Source organism: Polyodon spathula, chromosome 5, assembly GCF_017654505.1.
Source record: "Polyodon spathula isolate WHYD16114869_AA chromosome 5, ASM1765450v1, whole genome shotgun sequence".
Classification (NCBI taxonomy): Eukaryota; Metazoa; Chordata; class Actinopteri; order Acipenseriformes; family Polyodontidae; genus Polyodon; species Polyodon spathula.
In genome coordinates, this window is record NC_054538.1 from 39,788,767 (window position 1) to 39,812,581 (window position 23,815).

Below are 23,815 nucleotides of genomic sequence, written 5' to 3' on the forward strand. Positions count from 1 at the left end.
ACTAAACACACACACGCACACACCCCTCGGGTCTTTAATATGCAAATAAGTGATGTGTGATTGGTCAGATGCTTAGAGTGTGCTGTTGTTGTAAATGGCAACATGTGTGAACTCGTTAAACAATACAGTTACTTGCTAAGTTTAAAAAGATATTTGACTTGAGTGCATGGAGTCATGGATGAAACTATTTAATGTGAATATAAACTGTTGGGATTTATGAAATATCTAAAGGATTAGCGTTGCTATCCCAGTATTTAAAGAACAGTATTATTCACTAGTTTACACACAAAACACATCCTAATGTAAAACTTGAAATGTAGGTAACTATAGCTCATTTTTCAATTAACTACACATTTAGTTTTTTTTATTGTTTCACAGGTCATGTATATTATGTTATATACATGTACCTTATTTTATCACTTTTTTTTTCCTTTTGAACAACTTTATTCTGCAGCGGGTCATTTTGCTAAAATATTCCATTAATGAAGGTTGCTGAGGTCGCCTCCTTTAATAACGATATAGGTTGTTTTGAGATTATCCTTCTTCAAACAAAAAAAAAAAAAAATGATTTTTTTAAGTGCAATGATTGTTATTTAAGTTTTGGTCAGGAGGCCGGTGTAGAGTGTTTTTTGTATAGGGCAGTTGGCTAAAGAATGTGGGTTTGTAATCGTTCATGTTTTTCCAAATGCAGATATAGACATTTTGATTAGATTTTTGCATGTATTGTGATATGACTTACTTTATACTAATTCAGCAGGTAAGCATTCTACAGGCCTATGCATGCATTTTACTGCTGTTTTAATATTCTTTGTGCTCCAGGGCCCCAAGAAGTCTTAATCCACCTGTGCATGGACATCAGTACAGCAACAAATGATTGAGGACTGCAAATCTGAATTAGAGACTCTAAGATCAGATGAAACATTTCAGGAGTTGTGGACTGAAACTCAACAGCTTGCTTAAAAAAAAAAAAAAAAAAAAAAAAAAGCATTTCGGGAGAAACGGAGAACAAGATAAGTGTCCAAAAGACCACATGGCAAAATAAAACTGTACTTAGCTCAAAGGATACAATTCACATCATGTTTCACAACTCGAAATCTATGCATTGAAAGCATCACTGAGAGGTTTATAAGTGAAGCACTGCCTGTACTAAAACACATAAATAGTCTAACACCTCCTACAGTTGGAAAAATCTGCAAACTGAGGCTTACTATATAGGAGATGCAGATCCACAGATGGCAGAGCATGAATATAAACTTCTCATCCAAAGACTTGAGACAGTCACGTCCGCCTACGACACTGAAAGACATCTATCTCTTTCTGAGCAAGAGTAACATGCTAGATGCAAACAGCCAAATTGCAAAGCTATACCAGCTAGTCCTGATACTTCAAATGACATTTTGCAGTAATGAGAGAAGCTTTTCAACTCTAAAGTTTGTGAAAAATCGTTTAAGAACCACCATGACAACATTGCTTGAATGACCTAATGGTTATTGCCTTCTATAGGTCTCATATAAGGTCATGCAAAAGCCTGAATAATGTATACCAAAGAGATTTATAACAAGAATAAATAAAAATACAAATGTATTTACAACAATGCTAATGCTAAAGATTCTGTAATGGTGTGTGAAAAACCAGGGAGCACTTGCCACATGCAGGACCGTCTTCACTTGTCTTTTTGTGTAAAAAGAACAGCACTCCACAATCACAGGAAGGTTGTTAAACAGGGCAGGCCTGTATGTTTACTTTTAAACACAAAACAAAATAAACAAAACTTAGCTCTTTCCAGGAGTGCTAACTAAACATTTCAGTTCTAAACTACACTGGACAGCTAAGCTGTTTCCCTCTCACAAAAACCCAACATTTATTCAAGTATGTTTCAACCACTATACCTTTTCTCTGGTTCTAGCTGCCTGATAGCCTCTCTCTAATAGAGCCCTGGGTTGGGCTGTACCAGCTATGCATAAGTTAATACATAAAGCCTTCACTAAGTGCTTATTATTTACTAATTAGTTGATAACTAAGCACTGTCCTATTTTCGGTTGCAGCACACAACTAGCAGAACTTAGCTAGTTTGTTACTACGAGCAGAGACTCTGTGCTGATCCCTTTACAGTAACCAACCAGCACTGAGGATGTTGGAGTGCGGATGCTGCTGATGAAAACAATTCCAACATAATAAACCTGAATGTACAACCGACTAATCATAGTGTCTGGCTTTAAACTGTTATTATTAGTAGTATAGGCAACTGATTACAGGTACAGATAATACACATATCATTTAGTTGGGGATGTTTTTTTTTTTTTTTTTTTTTTTTAAAGATTAACTTATTAAAATTATTAAAATAACATCTGCATTTTCAGTCGGGATACTGGAACTGCAGTCTTTTCCCATTCACAAAGGTAACACTGTAATGAAGAGCTTACAACACCCACTCAGTGTTGTATCTTACTATTATTATTATTATTATTATTATTATTATTATTATTATTATTATTATTGAATAATATAGTTACATGTACTGTATATATTTTTCAAATGTATTCAGTTTTCAATGGAAACTCTTTAAAATACTACGTAATCTAAGGCTAATGAATATATCGGCACCTACATTACAATATATAGAAATGTTTACTATAACGAGTTGTTCATTTCAGTAAATGAAATTGCATCCGCATTACCCCTATTATATGAAGCTTATACTATTTCCGTTCTGAGTCTGTGTTGTTACTTGCAGAAATTGTTTATGTGGTTTTTAAATAAAGTGTTGACTGATATCAGATATCTCTGTCTTGTTTGTTTTTTGATTGCTTCTTAAAATCATGTGTATCGAGTCACCTACAAGGTTTTGAACAGCGCAGGGGTCGGAAAGTGGTGGTCCACGGGCCAATGGCGGCCCATTTGAGGTTTGGTGGCAGCCCCTCTGAGTTTCTTTATCAACGTACATTAAAAAAAAAAAAAAAAAAACATTAATTACACACTTGTTTTGTGGAAACGCAACATGCAACAATTTCAAAGATTTTACTGAGTTACAGTTCATATAAGGAAATCAGTCAATTGAAATAAATTCATTAGGCCCTAATCTATGGATTTCATATGACTGGGAATACAGATATGCATCTGTTGGTCACAGATACCTTTAAAAAAAAAAAGATAGGGGCGTGGATCAGAAAACCAGTCAGTGTGACCACCATTTGCCTCATGCAGAGTGACACATCTCCTTCACATAGAGTTGATCAAGCTGTTGATTGTGGCCTATGGAATATTGTCCCACTCCTCTTCAATGGCTGTGCAAAGTTGCTGGATACTGGCGGGAACTGGAACACGCTGTCGGTGAGTTGGTGATGTCTGGTGAGTATGCAGACCATGGAAGAACTGGGACATTTTCAGCTTCCAGGAATTGTGTACAGATCCTTGCGACATGGAGCCGTGCATTATCATGCTGAAACATGAGGTGATGGCGGCGGATGAATAGCACGACAATGAGCCTCAGGCTCTCGTCACGGTATCTCTGTGCATTCAAATTGCCATCGATAAAATGCAATTGTGTTCTTTGTCTGTAGCTTATGCCTGGCCAACCCCTCCACCACCATGGGGCACTCTGTTCACAACGCTGGCATCAGCAAACTGCTCGCCCACATGACGCCATACACGATGTCTGCCATCTGCCTGCTACAGTTGAAACTGGGATTCATCCGTGAAGAGCACACTTCTCCAGCGTGCCAGTGGCCATCAAAGGTGAGCATTTGCCCACTGAAGTTGGTTACGATGCCAAACTGTAATCAGATCAAGACCCTGGTGCCGATGACGAGCACGAAGATGAGCTTCCCTGAGATGGTTTCTGACAGTTTGTGCAGAAATTCTCCGGATGTCCAGGACCAGGTCCTGGGCTGGGTAAACCAAGGCGCGACGCCAACAGCTCCGGTCAACCTACATCACGGTTTAGCGGCAGCAAATTTTGCTGCAACCTCCGTAAAGCCGAAATACCATCTCTTTACTTGTAAGTAAGAGACCTGTGTCGACCAGTCACAACCAATCCGTTTAGGGTTCGTTTTCCCGTGCGTACGTTAACGTGCACAGGAAGAACAGGCAGAAGTAATGGCAAATGTTTGACATCTGTAGACACGGTTGCAGAGGCATTGAGTTGTGTCTGTGTAGATCTGCCGCCTTGGCACTTGCGCAGCCAGCTTCTGTGGTGGTGTTGCTGGAGTGATTTTCTCACACCGCACGCAGTCTGTCAGTGGTTGTTAGGCAACAGTTCCAAGGCACGCAGCAAGCGTCACGTGGAAATACGTAATCAATGCTTATGCAGTAACTGTATGCAAAGTGCTGAGCCAGTGGTGACAGAGGTGAAGTTGGCCAAATTAAATAAATTGTTTGTTTTAATTTAAGAGAAATGTTTTTTTTTGCCCTTGCTGGGAGCAAAATGTTGAATTTAATAACCACATGTAATGTTAAATGGGAATAGATTAAACCTGCATTTGTGTGTTATGGCTGCTTCTGGTGCGAATCCACGTACCTTCAAAATACTATTTGCCCACTTATTTTTAGTTGGAGTTTTTTTTTCTTTGAGAAACACAGAAGTAACAGGCAGTTAGTAAATGCAAATGTTACCCATTTAAATAGTTATTAATCTTCGCTGTTGCAGAGATAAACACTGTTTGAATTCTGCATGGTTTTACATTGTGAATTCTGTGTGGTTTAAGATTGTTGATTGAAAAGTCGATAGCAGCAGCATAGCGGTAATGTCTTTGTTCAAAGATTTCCTTTTTTTAAAAAATAAATACAGTATAATGGTACTCTATGCTTTGCCCAGTGTGTTTCTGTAAGTATGTTGGTATTGTGTAGGTATAACAACCTGACAATTGAGTTATAAATTGTTCCATTTTGTTGGTAGCGGCCCACAAGCGGTCTCTGGTTACGTTGAGGTTGCCGGCCCCTGCTGTAGCGAAATACCTTAAAGCGAGGCAAACTGGGAGAGATGGAGGAAGCGCTTCATTTCTGGAAGATGAGTGTTTTATGTTATTTTCGAGTTCATCAGTGATCTTCAAAATATGCTCACATCTAAATCTAAAATTTGTATGAAGGTCAATATTATCGTAATTGTTAAGGATGTATGCGGTCTCACAAAACACCCTGCCGCCGAAAACTTCAAAAACAATCATCTTTAAACAGAAGTTCACATAGGAACAGTTGCCGTGCCATCTTGGAATGTAATTCTACAAACAGCTTTCACCTACCTGAAGGTATGCATAAAATTTACAACGTAACAGTTCCAACAATGTTTTACATTATAACTATCTTACCTGGTGCAATCCGGTTAAATTTAGTAATGTGTAAAACCAAAGTTAGTAAAGATTTACGCATAGCTGGTGTAACCCAGCCCTGGGCTCTCCTTTTATAGGATGTGGTTGTTTCTAATTAACACCAATTATTCCATTTGGGAACAGCCCCATTCTCACATTTTTTTTTGGCATGGACAGGAATTAACCCCATCCCTGCCAAACCACCACCAAAATGCATTTAAAACACCCACACTATTTACAGGCAGGGCTTTTGCTCTGAAACATGGTTTGTATTGTTTCTTCCTCTTATTGCTATGTAATAAAGAGACCAGATGACCCAAGAACAGAGTGAGAGCGGAGTGGAGCGAGCCAATTGTATATATAACCGATGAATACCTTTCAACAGACAGTGTGGCTCGATACACTGGGTCTGACAGTTGGAAACGTCTCAGTTTTTTCTTCATATCCGACTAGAAGGGAAAGGCCCAGAAAAGCCAGAAGCTTCTTTTTGATACATCCTTCCATACTTTATTTTGACTTTCTGCTGTTCTTTGTCCTTCAAGGTTTGTAAAAACAGATCCCAGGCATCTTTGAGTGATACTGATGTTATTCCAGGCGCAGGACCTGGTGTTTTGCCTTAAGGTGGAGGATTTTTGCTCCAATACATGTCATTGCGGCTGGTTTGAACTGTCTGTTGAGCTTTGTCTTCCTTTTCAGAAGACTCAGATAAATCAGTGTCCTCACTAGCACAAGATTCTGATGTAAATTGAACATCTGAAGTGGAATAACAAACACTAATAATTGCAGCACATGGTGAGAGAATCATTGTGTTTAATGACAAGAAAATCAGAGATGGAAATTATAGTCAAGACAAGCAAGACAACAGTAGAAGTTTAAACAGTAGAATTAGGGTCTGCTGGACCCAATAACTGGACAATTAGGGTAGTAGTAAGAATGTAAGTAAGTTGCTAAATTGTAGAGGAGGGTCATGGCAACGTGGTATCTATAACAAAATTATTGCACTTCAAAAATCATGGTGGGTCTCTAGGAACCAGGGCTGCATCATAGAGTTAAGGCCATTTATACACCAGACATGATGCGATTTTTCACCTGCCGACAAGATACTTTTGCAGTGACATGGCCATACACATCTGAAGCGACACAGACACAAAGAGACAGATTTGAAAACTACCAGATCTATAAAACAATGAAAAATTAGTATTGACAAACCTATGATCAAAACTGGTACATATTTGACAACATGATGTGGATATTATGAGGGTCTTCTCTGACAGTATTTCAACATATATAGCATTAAATCATACATACCAGGCTTCTCCAGTGCCTTCGACATGGACTCCCATGTATTATCTTTCATCTTTATAATTGCGATGATCTTTGTCATAAAGCTCTGGGTACTTTTCAACAGCAAGTATTATTTTTTTCCTCCGTAATATTGATACTGATTCACTCTGGTGGACACAGTGCATTAAAGCTGTATGGTAATTACTCAATTCCCCAGTTGCCATGCAAAGAAATTATAAAAAATAAGATTAAATCCTATTTATTTTGCCTTGCTCCAGTGTCGCCATGGTGTTGCTCCCCATAAAAATTCTAAGTGTTATTAAAATTAACTCTGTAAATCCTTAGCAGGTCATCATTGGCTTCTTGGTGAATGGTACTTTGAAAAAGGAGAAGAAAGGCTATTTTGATCTACTTGTTATTGTACGATTCACTTTAAACACAACAGCTTAATTGTACCAAATGTTATCCAAATAGCAACACCGATTCTTGTTCTATCGTGAGAATATAAAAACAGAGCATTGACTTGGTATTCTGTGACCTTAACCTGTCGGTCAAATATCAAAGGTTTCCAACAGTCCTTGTATATGCTTTACTGTACCTGTGTGACAATAAACTACTTAGTTTGCGAGTGCTGGAGTGTGAAAGGTGGATGGACAGACGAACAGATGGACAGATGGATACTTTACCCAGTATTGTCGATGATCCATGATGCTTTAGCCATATTGTACACACTACAACATTTTGGGGGCAAAATGAACTTCACTGGCTCTCCTTTCAATGAGTTGCCACCATTGAAACACATTTTCATGTTCACTTGCTAGACTGAGTGAATATTTTTAATAGATCTCATTTTGATCCAAAATTGCATTTATTCTGATCCACAATCACTTAAAAGAGTGACAAAGCAAAACTAATTGAGCAAAAGATCTTGTGTATTCATTGTCATTGCATTAGTTGTGGAGACAGAAAGATGAAGAAAGGTGTTGTGCCATCAATGCCTGTAGGCACTGCAAATTGAGAATGAATCCATTCTCAGTCCTTCACAATATTGCTACACTGCATTCCCTCACACACACACACACACACACACACACACACACACACACACACACACACACACACAGCTTCAATTAGGAAAATCTATACTAAAAACAAAAAGACATCTGAAGAAAAACAAAACATTCCCATGGGTGTGGTGGTCACTAGTAAGCTACTTCTGACCAGATTTGGATTGTTATTTGGGTCCCTGTACAGTAATATCATTACAAGATATCTGGATGTATGATGTCATTACAAGATATCTGGATGTATGATGTCATTACAAGATATCTGGATGTATGATGTCATTACAAGATATCTGGATGTATGTTGTTATTTATCCACATTCCCTCACTGGTTTCAAGAAGGGACATTCAATTTTTAAAAAAAAAAAAAAATCGATACTTTAATCTGCTGAATTCTTGGAACTATGCCAGGAATAAATCAGTTCTCTGCATTAGCATTAATAATACTAGCCATAATTACATTACACTGTTTAAGGCAGGCATTCATAAAAATAGAAAGCTCATATGAGTTGTTAATTTATTATATTTTTTGAGACACTCCAAGCAAAGCATGCATCTTCTTAGCTTGGAACACAGGCAGTGCTAGCAAGTTGCACACTTCATAAAAGGGACACTTTCAGATATCAAAAATTCGCACCAGCAATGTTACCTGGCACATTGTGAGAACAGCCAGGGCAATTCAACACATAGTCCAGCAGAACTTTTATATGTAAAAGAACAGAGACTGTCAGACTTAATTGTCACCAAAGCCTATTCTAATCAGAGGTATTTGCTAGAATAATGAATTATTCAAATGTTTAAATGCTTTAAAATAAGTGTAGCTAGTTTGTTGCAAATCAAGAAATGCATTTTTAAAATGTTTCATTTATTAATATGGTTTCTATTCTTCTTACTTGCTTTTATGTCCCTATTAATTGTTTATACAGTACATTTTCCGTACACCAAAATGTACTTCAAACCTCTTGTTAATTATCATATATAGAAGGGGTGTGTGGTATTACTGAATATGTATTATTATTATTATTATTATTATTATTATTATTATTATTATTATTATTATTATAATAATAATAATAATAATAATCTTGAGTCTTGTTAGGATACAGTGGAACAGATATAGTAAAACTGGAACATAACGTCATTGCTTCATGTCAATACTAGCTACTGCCATACACACAAACTATTTTCCTTGTTTAGATATTTCAGTTTTCTCCCCTTGATTTAAAGAATACAAATGCTGCAGTAGTGTAAAATGATACAATGTTTTGAGAACTAGACGCAGGGATGTGTCAAACATACCTTTATTTTCGTGAGGTTTTTTTTTTTTTTGGAGAACATAATGTCCATTGATTTTAAAAAAAAAAAAAAAAAAGAAAGAAAAAAAACCCAGTGTGGACTGGTAAAGTAATACATGTCATGTAGCAGCTGACCAGCAAAAAAAAAAAATAAATAAATAAATAAATAAATAAAAATATATATATATATATATATATATATATATATATATATATATATATATATATATATAATATAAATAAAAAATATTTTATGGAAATACTTTACATTCCAAACGTTAAATATTGATAAACACACTTGCCAGCCTTTCCCACTTGTTCAGGCCCTCTTTCTTTTAACACGTCAGTGTTTTGTCCGGGGGTTAGTTTTTACAAAGCAGAAAAGCACGTTTCACACTGTACAATTACCCAGTACACTTGTATTTAATAGACCAAGCTTGCTATCCCCGCTAGACTTTTCAGCTTATATGTAAATAAAGAGCAGCTGTTTCGCGCTAGCTATGTCGGCATGGAGCCTTTTGATTGGATACCAATGACATCACCCGTGGTCTCTCACATGGGACACAGATCATTGTTCAATAAACTATCCTCAGCAAGCTGATTTTACATCCCACAAACTCCACTCTTTCATTCTTGGTTGGCTTTTATTTTAAGTTTTAATATTAATGAGGGCTCTGATTGGCTTATGTAGTTGTCAATCAGAAAAGGGGACTTCTGTAGGTTGGTTGACCCTCTTGTATATTACATTACGGGGAGCAAAGCAGAAAGTAAAAGAATGTTACAGCTTCCGTCAATGGGGCAAGGTGAGTGAGGTTTGAAACGTATTTAGCAGTTGTGTTAAAAAAAAAAAAAAAAAACCAAAACAACAACAACAAAAAAAAACCAAAAATGGCTACAAACATGAGAGGTGTATGCTTTCAATAAATGTAAGTTCACTTTTTTTTTTAATTTAAATGTACAGTGGGAAACACAAAAGTGCATTTCTTAGTGAGATTACTAGTTCTACACAAATATGTGCGTTCATTACGTGGCTTTACAATGTATTCTCTAGTTGCCTACGGTACCTGTAGGGCTCATGTCGGTTCTTAAGTGATAGTTTACTCAGCAAGGATATCGATTTTTGAGTATATACTAAGACAAAGTGTAAATATCAGAAAGTCATGTTTTCAGCAACATTACAAAGTGAACACACACACACACACACACACACACACACACACACATATATATATATATATATATATATATATATATATATATATATATATATATATATATATATATATATATATATAGTACAGTAATGTTATTCTTGTTGTGCAAGTTATTATTAAGTATGTCTTGAGTCTTGGCTTTGTGGGATGAGGGCTTTTTTTGGCATTTAAAAAACAAAAAAAGAAACTATTTATTCTTTGCACGTTCGTATGCACAGTCTCGAACATCGTAATGTACGTGTTCTTCACGCCTGATTTACCCAAATATTGGTGTATATAATAATCGAGATCGTACACATCTACGTTTATGTTGTGTATTTATTTTAATCAGATGGGTTACTGACATTGAGGTAGACGCTCAAAGGATGCAGTATTTTAGATATGATAGCTATGTAGATTTCTGGCTGTTTTTTTATAACCAATACATAGCCATGCGGCTGCATAGCTGGGACTTGTAGTGTTCATATGATAACTGTTTTGAATATGCTTCCTATTTTAAAAAGTTTATGGATCTGTTTAGAAAATAAATTCATACAGCTGTTGCATTGGTGCCTGCTGTTCAAATTGACAGCCCTCCAAATACATTCTGCTGTGGCTTGTTACGAGTTTACCATCCATTCAAGTCTGCTATCCCTTTAGCTATGCCAATAAGAATACGTATTAAAATAGCACGTTTTTTCTTTATGATGTGAGTGCTGTAATTTTTGTTGCAAGTATTTAAAAATGCAAATACAGTACCTGTTTAGAAAGCCGGGTAAATCATTTTATTTATCATAACCACATGCTATTTGTAATTTGTTGTTGCAGCCCTGTTTCAATTAAAAAAAAAAAAAAAAAAAATAATTGCCACTGAATTCTGTTTTAACTTCTAGATTTGAAACTTGAGTTTTTCTTCATAGATTGACAGCTTTCAGCTTCCCCATGCCTCCATCTCCTCTAGATGACAGAATTGTGGCAGCGCTGCCAAGGCCAGTCAGACCTCAGGAACTCAACCTTTGCTTGGACACGTACTACCTGGATTCTCTCACTGCTACTCGTACAGCTGTTATTAACACAACTGTAGTGGAAATCAGGGCTACTAATCTCATTTTTATGCCCTCATCCAACTGCTCTACGCGCTCATTGTCTTGTGGATGCAGCAGTGCCAGTTGCTGCACTGTGGCAACTTCTGAAAAGGACAGTCAGACCCAAAGCCAAGTCAGCGTGAGTAGCTCAAACTTGACCTCAGGTGTCTGTACTGTTGGTACCACCAACCAAATGGTCAACAGCAATGATGCACTAAGTACACCTAGTGGGAATGGAAGTCCAACTTCTGGCCCTGCTAAACAGCCTTCTGCTGCCCGGATTATCTATCCCAATGAACTGGCTAAGAGGATAACCAAATGTGTCAAAGGTCACCAGCCAGTGCCTGGTCCCGTCATTATTGACTGTAGACCGTTCATGGAGTACAATAAGAGCCACATTCAAGGGGCTGTTCACATCAACTGCTCTGATAAAATCAGCAGGAGAAGGCTCCAGCAAGGAAAAATCACTGTTTTGGACTTGATCTCCTGCAGGGAAGGAAAGGACTCCTTCAAAAGGATTTTTTCCAAAGAAATTGTTGTCTATGATGAGAATACCAATGACCCAACCAGGGTGATGCCATCCCAGCCTCTACATGTAGTGCTGGAGTCACTGAGAAGAGAAGGCAAGGACCCCCTTGTTTTAAAAGGTAAACCTTGTTTTTCACTGGGATTTGTGTAGTAAAAGTAATGCATACAGTTATTAAGTAATCCATACAGAATTTAAGGTTCTTCACAGTTTTTGGGATTGGGTAATTGTAACACAACAATGACAAATGCGTTCAGCACTGCTGTTTCAAAGAGAAAGAATATTATTCAGACCAGACCAAATTATTTCTTAGAATAGTGTAATATTGTACCTGGTGTGAGAGCAAATTACACACAATGTGCCCTTGTTTGCAAAGCCTTTTCTTTTGATACTGTTACTACAGTTAATTAGCAGTCCATATATCAATTTCTGTGCATTTGTTCAGAATACATGTTCTTATCTGAATCTGGAGGTTGAGTTTAAGTAGAAATTGAAAACTAATGCCTTTTAGGGTAATTTCCTTTTTTTCTTGGACATCAGAAACACAATTTAGGAGAGAGTGGACTATGATTTTTCTTTGTTTGGCATTCTCTGTAATATCATCGAACTGTATGATTTATTGCTCCTGTCCATTGCCTGGTTAATGTTTGTAAACAGTGTGTCCTATCTCTGCAGTCTGTGTTGCTACTTTTAATTAGGGTATTTTCTCCATCTTTGGTGCTGAGTGGCAGGCACATTGGAACAGTTTCGTTGGTGCAGTGGCAAGGTGGGAAAATATAATCAGATCTTGTCTGGCCTTGGTGGTAGCATTAAATGACTGTTTTCATGGTCAGTTACTGGCAGATATAATTTGATAATTTTTGCATACACGTTTTTTACCTAATCAGGTTGCTACTAAAATATTATTTAAGGAATAATTAGAGAGTATACTTATTGATTGATCTAACAGACCCTAGCTAATGCTAAGCATAATTATGTCAACATAAATATATTGGTAACTTGAAGATAAAAGGTTGTGTCACAGAAACATCTGTAACAGAAAATTAATTTGTCATCTATTTTCATTTCATTAGCAGAATTTAAATTTAGGTACTATGTGCTCTGCTGGTTATTATAAAGTACTAATTGACTAATTAGGGTGTAAACTTAAAGATGACTTTTAGATGTAGAATTTAAATGTGAATTTCCTCCAATAGCAGTCTGACCCAGTTCACTCAAACAAAATAAAATATTCATTGGATACAGTTTATGGGAAGCTTGGGATACAATGTTGAGTAGTTATTATTGAAGTGTAAATTGAAAGATACAAGACGTTTTCACATAATAATTACATTTTTGGTAGTGACTTCCAACTCAGAATAATTGCATACCATATTAATATCTAACAAGTTAAAACGGGTGGCGTCGTTGTCTTGGAAAGGCAAATAAACAAAGTAATCAAAGAAAACACTTCAGATTAGTAAGCACAAAAAAGTGTTTAGATAAAGCAGAGCAAATACGGAAGCACGGTTTAAATGAAAGACTAAAGGATGTATCACACTCTATTTGTAATCGTTGTGGCTGAACACTAAGGGTATGGTCTGTAAACTGTTTTAGGTTGCATGGCTAACATTTCAAGACGGAATACTTGTTCTGTAATCGTTATTTACAGAATTATAATATCTGTGACGCATAGATTGTTTTAATCCTTTGAAGGTTCCTCAGAAGGGTTCACGCACTGTATGGTTTTTTCTTTTTTTTTTTCTTCCTATTAACAGAAACTGTTTGACAATGTGAGAACTATAAATCACACATTAAATGCAAAATTCGATCTTTTGATTTGTATAATGCATATTACTTAAACAAAAGTTGTTAATAAAATCCGCTACCAAATCGTTATACATTACATACAACTGGAGCAAGGTATAGTATCCGAAGCAGTGGGCTCGTACCTCTAGTGACCGTACTGCTTCAGTAACATATGTAGCGACTGGTATCATGAAGGCATAACCAATCTCTGGGGTCACTTGACAAGCGTAAGTTCATATTAGTATTAGCATTATTAATATTTTAGTAGTAGTAAAATATGACTGATAACCTGCTTGCAAGCAGGCTCAATTACGTGTAAATAAACGTAATTGTATTTTTATTTACATTCTAAAAACATGATTACTGTTCTATATAACACATATTTAAACCAGGTGAGTGTTTTAGTCCATTTATATGGATTACCTGTAAAATAATAGGATTTTCAATCAAATATAAACAAGTAGCTATGGTGACGTCACCAATACATTATGCAAATTAGTACCATCAATAATCCCCCTAAGTGCAAACCCACATTTCCCAGTCCTTCATTAAACTGAGCTGAAAATAACAAGTTTCAATGTGCACATTACTGCTGAGGCAACAGATTGCTAATCACTTTAAGTTATTTTGTTTGCAAGGAATAACAATGTGATCGTCTGCAAAACAAAAAAAAACTTGACGAGTGACATTTCTAAATGACAGTAATAGTTTAAAAAAAAAAAATAAATCAGACCTCTGCCAAGGCTGCTTTGGATGTGTGGGTCGGTGGTTCATATGTAGCATTTGTTCTGTAACATTTACAGATTCTCTAATATTATATCACAGATCCATACTCTTGGAAATGCATTTGATGAAATATGTTTTTTTTTTTTATTATTCTGCAAGAATGCATTGTTTGGCTAAAATGTGGCTATCTAGGTCTGCAGAAGATTACTGTCCTTCAGAAATTCAAACAACTTGGTGGTAATACCCAGTTAGGGCTACATCTAATTAATGAAGGATGGTGCCAGATTGTAGTTTAATGCTTGATTCTACGTATAAATTTTGGTTCTTCCATAAAGTCAATGATATGATATGCAGTAGAACTGTAGAGAAACCTGGTAAGAAAATTAATAAAACAAGGCTTTTTCAGTTGGCTCACTAATATCAGTGGGGTTTTATTAATTAAACAGTAGTGCATCAGTATTTAATTATTTGGTCTTAGCAAAAGGCTACAAATATTTGCATTTATAACAATGAAAGAGATTCATGCTATCATATAATGTACCCAAGGAAAAACAAAACTTCATGCATAATTATGTATCAGATGTTGTAAATTCACCTAGAATTGTTATAGCTTTGCATTTGAGTCTGCAGTTCTGGGTGTGTTGATAGATGCAAAGTAAATGTTGCGGTCTATTTAAACTTTGTTTGCATTAGAAAATAAACCACCTATTTTACAAGCTGTATTTTCAGAGCACATAAATGAAGTCATTGATGCTGACAGACATGTGACTGGCTGAAGCACTAACAAGGAAATGTGGTTCTACACAGACTGTGTTGTTTTGTTGTTAACCCATTTCCACAAAGATAACTTTTTTTAATGTGAATGTTTGGGAGAAATTGAGTCACAGTTCAACTTTTTTCAGCGGGGAATGGTGATTTGGTTAATGTATAAGTTTATGAAATGTATTTAAAAAAATGTTTTGCCCAAAATGTTTTTTCCTAAGAACTAATGAAGTTAAGCACATAATCACTGTGTCATTAACTGGTGTCCACATTATTAGATAATATAATTTACAAACTGGAAAAATGCAAAAGTAATTTGAATTTATATGTCAGTGGCCTAAAAACATTAAGTATAATTTAGATAAAACAGGTAGCTAATCTAGTTCATGAATGAGACCTCATCCCCAGAAGAAAATTTTAAACTCCCGGGGATACAGTAAAGGAAAGGAACTGCTTCAGCTCAGTACAAAAGCTAAATCCAAAATGAATACATAAAAAGATCACAATCCGTATTGTCATTGAAGTAATCAGTTGTTTTTGGATCTGCCACCATCATGGACCAGCCTTGTATAATAACAAACACCAAATGTCTGGTAAAACTGTACTGTTTAGCTTGATTTTTGACATGCATTATTTTAATTTCTAGTAGCCAACCATGTACAAAGTTAATATTATGTAATACCCAGATAAAAAGAGAGATAAATAGTTATGACAAAATTGGTTATTTTGGCCAAGAATAAAAAGACAAGTGAGGAGGTGTTTTCTGTCAAAGAGTTGGAGAGTGGGAGGCACTTGTGCAGGGGCGCCATTTTTAGATTGAGTGGGGGGGGGGGGGGGGGGGGGGGGGTTTGCAGATAAAAATGTAAAAAAAACTCTTTATTACAAGAGCATTTTCTGTGATTATGTCATATATATATATATATATATATATATATATATATATATATATATATATATATATATATATATATATATATTACAAAATTACCAGCACAGGACAAACCTTGTCCATTGAGCTCTGGGCTGCCCATGTGCTGGCTGACCAAGATGAATTATTGCTTGATGATGCTATTGCCAGCGAGCAGGATGTGGCACTCTGGCCACGTTCCACTGCCCCATGTACTGGCTGATTGTAATGAAATGGTTACATTTATGCCGACGTGGTGATGGGGCAGGCATTGTATAACGGCACAGGATATGTCTTCAGAATACCGTTTCAGTGCAGTGTGGTCTCCGCTCCATTTTTAGGTCACAGAATCGACGGCAAGCGCTATTTGCGCTTGCGCTCGCATTTACGCTTTGATCAGAATACAACCTTTGGTGTATATGAACACATATTATCAATCAATTTCTAAAGCAACGTTGATGCTGAAATTGTAATAGAAATGCCTCTCACTATTTGCGTGACTTTTAGATTTTCCTGCAAAATATTTTGCAATTTGTGATTCTGGGAACATGTCTACTATAGATTTTCTGAACTAGTCACAACATGTCAAGGTCTCTGCATATGTAACTTTCTGGATCTCTGTTTTTCCTTTGTCAATGAAAGATGTTATTGAAGCGCTGGTTTTCTGATCATCACTGGCTTTTTGGGTGTTTTTGTGATCTCCTGTGCTCACCACAAACATCATCATACTTGCTGCCATGTCCCACTGTTATAATTAGTTCGGCATAGTTTACAGAAAGTATGTCTTGCTTAGAATTATGTGAGAATATGCTGTGGTCCAAGAAACTTGAAGTGTGTGTGTGTGTGATATTTAAAATAAATAAATAAATAAATCGTTACCGGACGAGGAGGGCTTATCATACGTCCAGTCATTCTAGATGGTCAACTTTGTGCACTTGCCTCAGGCACTGATTGCATGCCTGCCACCGGTCTCCTAAACCCTGCTAGGTACAGATGGGAATTGCACTAACCACAGACAGTACATGCCAAAATTAAAGTTTTGCTGACATAAAGGGGTTCAACAGTAGAGTTTTGAGCAAAATACGGGAGAAGAGCTGTCACGGTAGTTGTCTGGGAGAAGTGACCAAAACACGGGAGAGTCCTGGAAAATAAAGGAGAGTTGACAGGAACACTTGAAGTCATTATAAACTGACTTTGGCAACAACATCACACCCCCTGAGAGATGATAATGTGCAAGATCACAGGAACTTGATGACATAAACCGAAACAAAATCTGTTAACTGATAAGAAGTAGGTACTTTCCAAACTGACTTTTTTTTTTTTTGTCATCAACTGCTAATTTGTTTATATGGAGTGGGTTCCAAAATGGGTTATTGCCTGAGTCTGACTGCGCCATTTGCACCTCCTTTCACAACAGTTACAAGGCTCTCCACCTGCCATGTTACCATGGGGATGCAGTGGAGACACATAATGACATCACTTGGCATGACATCAGATCTTGTGGTGTGAACAATACATGAACTGATACTTTGTTTTCAGCCTCTTTAGTGCAACTGTGTACTTTGGGGGAGGGGGGGGGGGGATAACAGGTGCTTTGGGTCTGCATTTGACTAACTGAAAAAAAAAGAAAAACTGACAACTGAGTAGAGCACATGGAGAACAAGACTATCCTGACACTTCAAGTATTTGTGTCCAATCTACTTTGTTCTTAATTTACTGGATAACACATTTTAAAATACACCTAGTGTCAGTTCCCTAATTTACCTATAAATACGTTTGTTCATTGATTGCAGGTCTTAAAAGTTTTCAAAATAAAGAAATACAAGAACAAAAATGTTAATCTGCATTCGATTATTAAATATGAATAATTGGAATTGGAACCTGGGGCCTAGTTCTGCCTGACTCTTCATTTGGTACCCAAAAGTAGAGGCACCAGAGCAATGGATGGTGTTTTAGGTAGCTGCAATTGCACAAAATTGTATCAATTGACTGTTACACAGGATTTGTTTTACAAAGTTCTGTCTGCTGACTTTTCTATATCTTCTAATTGTTATAGGTGGGCTCAGCAGTTTCAGGCTAAACCATGAAAACCTCTGTGACCACTCCCTCCAGCTCCAAGAGAGCCTGAATTCCGGGGGTGCGTCCGCCACAATACCTCACTCCCTCCCAACTACCCCTGACATAGAGAACGCTGAACTGACCCCCATATTGCCGTTCCTCTATCTTGGAAATGAATACGATGCTCAAGACTTCGAGAAGATGCAGAAGATGAACATCGCATACATTATTAACGTCACCACCCACCTGCCACTTTTCCACTATGAGAAAGGCATTTTCAATTACAAGAGGCTACCTGCCACTGATAGCAACAAACAGAATCTCAGGCAGTACTTTGAGGAGGCCTTTGAATTTATTGGTAAGTGACATTACAAATTTATTGACATTACATTTGTTTTACAGACTTTAAATTTGTACGCTAGCTTTGGCTGAACTCTAAATGTGTGAGGAACAAAAAAAAAAGTTAACTAGGAAGCTGATCTTATTATCAAACTGGAGTACCTTCTTATCAAAAACAAAAACACTTCACTAAGGGTAGTTCTACAGGAATTTCTGCATCAGAAAAAGCCAATTCAGCTTTAAAGTTATATCGTGGCCAAGTCGTTTGTAGATTGTCATGAAAAATTGTTACGGGCAGCAACCTGTAAAAGGGCATATATATAATTTTTAATGAGCAATGTGAATTATTTCAGCTTTTAATCAAACTTTAAAACATAGCTAGTCTGAATGAACCATCACCACAACATCCAGCCACACATGTTTGTACAGTTATCTAGAGTAACTGCTTGGTGATTTGATAGTAAAAACACAGACACACAATTCTGAGCTAATAATGCTTTTTAAAATTTAAAAAAGAGGAATGTAATCGCTTTTTGTTTTGTCTTTTATCTTTTTCAGTGGAAGCCCACCAGAGTGGCAAGGGGCTCCTTATTCATTGTCAAGCTGGTGTGTCTCGTTCCGCCACAATTGTGATCGCGTATTTGATGAAGCACACACGGATGACCATGACGGATGCCTATAAATTTGTTAAAACGAGGAGACCAATTATATCTCCTAACCTTAACTTCATGGGGCAACTTTTGGAGTTTGAAGAAGATCTGAACAATGGCATAACTCCCCGAATCCTCACACCAAAGCTTATTGGGGTAGAGACTGTTGTGTAAAGGGGCCACTTCTCTTATTGATCTGGTTTCAAAGAATCATTGAAAGAAGATTCTGCTATGGCCTTCTTTCATTACTTTAGGGCACGCTATACTTTTGGTGCTTCAGAAAATGATTACAGCAACCGGTACAAACAATATTGAAAAAAGAGCATGTGTTCACTGGATTATAATCCGTGAGGGGGGGGGGGGCCTCCAATTTTTTTTTCGAACTGGCCGCAAAACAGGACTGTAAAATGCATTGAAAAGAAGGTCTGCAGAGTTTTGAGTGAGGCCGTCTGTGCAGGTTCATAGACAGGAAAATCTTCAAACTGAGAAGTCCTGATTTAAAAGAATAAATTAAAATAAACATCGCCATTTATTGAATGGGGGAACCAAGTTGGCGCAAAGAAGGCGGCTAAATAATGCCATAGAACTCTACAGAGATCTTTAAGAAAGACTTGTTTATTTGGTGTGTTTTATGTCCTATTTTTCTATGGGGTAATATTGGGATAACTATTGAGGTCGTGGCCGTTATATGCCCTCAGTGGCTTATTGTGCAATAAATAGAGTGGAAAACAATTGGAGCTGGACCTAAAGTGTAAATGGTGTGTTAATACTGCCAGCTCAGTGATTATTTACAAGAAAAAAAGCAAAAGCCATTTTCTTTCTATTTGTTCTCGTTTTTTTTTTTTTTTTTTTTTTCTGTCAATTTTGGTTAAAGTGCCATTAACCTTGGTGCAAATGTTTATCAGAATGTATATATATATATATATATATATATATATATATATATATATATATATATATATATATATATATATATATATATAATTTATAATATTTTTATACAACCGTGGTGTATAACCAAAATTGTATTATTGTAACATATAATTGCATTATGGCAGTTATTATTTCGTACACATAAAAAAAGAAGTGGAAAACGTATTTGTATGTGTATTTCCAAAAAATGAGTCTTCACAATACATAAAGCATACATTATTTTTGGCTTTCACTCATCTTTCCTTATTGTCTTTAGCCATTTTACTCTGATGGAGAAAATGTCTTTTAGAGCAGAGTAAAGCTTCAATATTCTGCCGATACAGTTTGCTTACAGACATGTCAGACGTCCAAAGAATTATTCTTAATGAAATGCGTTGCTACCAATAGAAATCAAGAAAAAGTTTAGCACAGTTAGAGTCATATTCACAAACCATTTACTATACCACCATGCTATTTATTTTCCGCTAAAAATAAAATATTGATGTTAAAAAGCTTCAAATAAATAGTTAATTTAGGAGCTTCTGCATGCACCATAGTTATTTTATGGCTAGTTCTGCAACACTAGCAGTTTGCAGAGTGGTGAATGCTTTGTGAATAAGACTGTACTGTTTATTTTCCTTTATTTTTTATTTTTTTATCGTCACTTGTGAGCCATTAGTGTAACACCCTTGTGCCTCATAATATAGTCACACCCTCTTTTCAAGATAGGGCTTCAAGTCTTCTCTTATCTTTTAAGAACTGATTCAGTGCATCCAATTACTTTTCTGCAAAATAATACTGTTGCCCTATAAATGTCATTTATTAACTGAATTTTTAAGAGTTTCTATCACTTGTTCTAATAATATACACTTTTTTAAAATTCTATGTATTATTTTTCCACATCTTTTCTATAAAGTTATTTTTAATATTCAAGTATAGTACTTTTTGAAAGTTTGTACCTTGCATATTATTTCTTGGAAGAAGAAAAAATGTCTGGACCGTATGAAACTGATGCAGTTTTTAAGGATGGCACATGTACTGCAGAAACTCAGATCTGTAGTTCATGCCTACAGAGAACACAGTCTTGCTTGTATGCTTGATCTTCTGAGTACTTAATGGAGTCTTTTTTTTTAACCAATCATTAGTTTAACACCATTTTCAGAAGTAAAACTTTGTAGTTGATCTTTTTTCTACATGGACCAGAGAAGCCCATTTATCCTGCCACAGTGCTGTAAATTCACTTTATGTGTTTCAGGTAAGGACCTAACCGGATCCCACACAGCTTCCTACAGGCAGAAGGAAAGGCCAACTGTAGCACAGGAAGTATAGTAGGTCACAATAAAAAAAGATTATAATTTTACCTACAAGTGACAGCCAAATGTGAGCGCCATATTTAAACATCTTCAGTCTTCAGTATGCTGTCATCAGTAATAGAAGATTTTATTTTTTAAAGAAGACCCTCGCATTACAGAATGGATGCAAAGTAGGTACAAATTTCTTCAATTGGCCGTTGGCATATTATCCTATATTTACTGCAGCTTTGCAGCTCTAATTACCTACTGGTGTAGAAGTGGTAAAACTAATAAGCAGAGCAAGTTCTCTGCATAGGAACAGCCCCAAAATAGTTTTTAGTGTTGTTTCTAATTGTGACTGACGAGCAGGCTGCCTCATTAATCCTCCCCTATCAGCAGTATATAACCCGTCTGCACCAGAATAGCCCTGATCTCAGCAGCCCTGCATTTGGCATTGGGTTTGTGTTTTCGACATATTAGGAAAGACAGCCTCTTAGACAACAGGCTTGAAGGGATCTTGATTAGCAGAGGTTTTCTTTATATGGTCGAGAATGTGCAGAACCTCCTAGGTTTTTGTGTCATTTTGTGAAAAAACATAAGCCAGATAAGATGGTTATCAAAAGCGGGGGTTGTGCACCATGCTTTTTGTCTTTGAATAAAGAATGAATGGTTGTCAGATGCCAATACAGTTTAATTGTCTTCTTTCTGAACATTTTCACCAAAAATAGAACACATATGAATTAACTTTTCTCAAGGAATTATATTCACAATAATAAACAATGTTTTTGATTTGTGTGTAATAACTATTTTAGGTGTCTAAAACTATTTAATGATGGGTATTATTCTTAGTACTGTAGATAGTAAGAAAATTGTTAAACAGTCATGCTGCTTGCACTTACAGTAGACTGTAAAATCCAGGGCAACTTTGCTACAGTGTAGACAGTTTCCATATCATTTTCACTAAATGCACAGTTCATGGACTATGCACACTTGATGGCATTCTAAATAATACCATAATGCTACAGTACTTGCCCCTTAAAGAGCAGTGCAGCAGAATGGGACAACATTATATTTTATCAATTGTAAGATGGGGGTTTATTTTACTTTGTCAGGTGTAACTTTACAAGACAGGAGCAAGGGCTGCGTGAAAGAAGAACCTCTGGAATTGAGAATAGGAGAGGTGCTTTGTGACTTAGGAATACAGGCTTGGCTCATGTGGAGCTGCCCTCGTGGAGGTGAGACTGAGCCACTCGGCATCCAAGGCTGGGAAACTATGGTTACTTCACCCAAGGGGAAATTAAGAGAAAGATAGTGGATAGACCGAAGAGAAGTCTCCTCGGCTTACAAGGGTCGCCTACACTTAGGGAGGTTGGCGCAGCCAGGTCTCTCAGGTAGAGTCACACAAGGATACAGGCACCCTGAAAAATAATAAGAAATGCAAAGGAGGGGACTCCAGAGAGAAATTATGAAAAGATAAAAGTAGATCATTAGTAAAGAGTACAGGGTTACCCCTTAACTCACAGAGTGCCACTCTCGTGGAGGTAAGACTAAACTGATCAACCAATACTTTCCCCAAGGGGAACCTAATGCTGAAAGAATGGGAAAACAAAGGAGTTAGGATATATTTTGTCAGGGGTCCCCTTTGGCACATGGAGAACGAGGCCAGTCCATCTAGGCCTCTAAAGCTGGGAAGTGAACTTCACTTACCCCTAAAAGAGGACCCCGGCTCCCCACAACTACGCCACCAATGCAAGAAAATAGAGGTAAAATATCCACATTTTATTGTGTTACAAGATGGAATCAAAATTGATTTAATTAGGAGTTTTTGCCACTGATCAACACAAAAAAGTCCATAATGTCAAGTGAAAAATATAATCTACAAATTGTTCTAAATTAGTTACAGATATAAAACAGAAAATAATTGATTGCATAAGTCTTGATTGCCTTGTGCAGCGTGACACATCTCCTTCGCATAGAGTTGATCAGGCTATTGATTGTAGCCTGTGGAATGTTGTTCAAATCCTCTTCAATGGTTGTACGAAGTTGCTGGATATTGGCGGGAACTGGAACACGCTGTCGTACAGGTCGATCCAGAGCATCCCAAACATGCTCAGTGGGTGACATGTCTGGTGAGTATGCAGGCCATGGAAGAACTGGGACATTTTCAGCTTCCAGGAATTGTGTACAGATCCTTGCGACATGGGGCCGTGCATTATCATGCTGAAACATGAGGTGATGGCGGCGGATGAATGGCACGACAATGGGCCTCAGGATCTCGTCACGTTATCTCTGTGCATTAAAATTGCATCAATAAAATGCAATTGTGTTCGTTGTCCGTAGCTTATCCTGCCTATACTATAACCCCACCGCCACCATGGGGCGCTCTGTTCACAACGTTGACATCAGCAAACCGCTCTCCCACACGACACCACACATGCCGTCTGCCGTCTGCCTGGTACAGTTGAAACCGGGATTCATCTGTAAAGAGCACACTTCTCCAGTGTGCTAGTGGCCATCAAAGGTAAGCGTTTGCCCACTGAAGTCGGTTATGATGCCGAACTGCAGTCAGGTCAAGACCCTGGTGAGGATGACAAGCACATAGATGAGCATCCCTGGGACGATTTCTGACAG

At 37.0% G+C, this 23,815-nt stretch overlaps 1 protein-coding gene across 5 annotated transcripts; it reads left to right on the forward strand.

The window, feature by feature from the left end:
• The first annotated feature begins 9,672 nt into the window (after positions 1–9,672).
• Positions 9,673–19,286, forward strand: LOC121315952 (dual specificity protein phosphatase 10-like). Of its 5 annotated transcripts, none has more exons than XM_041250586.1 (4): positions 9,673–9,749; positions 11,060–11,871; positions 17,990–18,349; positions 18,889–19,286. In XM_041250586.1, exons 2-4 carry the CDS (start codon positions 11,082–11,084, stop codon positions 19,152–19,154), a joined length of 1,416 nt encoding a protein of 471 aa, XP_041106520.1. In that variant the 5' UTR covers positions 9,673–9,749; positions 11,060–11,081; the 3' UTR covers positions 19,155–19,286. The 5 variants fall into 5 exon arrangements, with proteins under 5 accessions (XP_041106520.1, XP_041106519.1, XP_041106518.1 ...); XM_041250585.1 differs by having other exon boundaries at positions 9,681–9,749; positions 11,033–11,871; XM_041250584.1 differs by lacking the exon at positions 9,673–9,749 and adding an exon at positions 9,806–9,872.
• The last annotated feature ends 4,529 nt before the right edge of the window (positions 19,287–23,815 follow it).

Bases quoted from the DNA above. Each gene is read 5' to 3' on its own strand.
- LOC121315952 (XM_041250586.1), top strand. From the start codon at position 11,082: ATGCCTCCATCTCCTCTAGATGACAGAATTGTGGCAGCGCTGCCAAGG. The intron at 11,872-17,989 runs GTAAACCTTGTT...TAATTGTTATAG, and splicing joins GGACCCCCTTGTTTTAAAAG to GTGGGCTCAGCAGTTTCAGG. The intron at 18,350-18,888 runs GTAAGTGACATT...TATCTTTTTCAG, and splicing joins GGAGGCCTTTGAATTTATTG to TGGAAGCCCACCAGAGTGGC.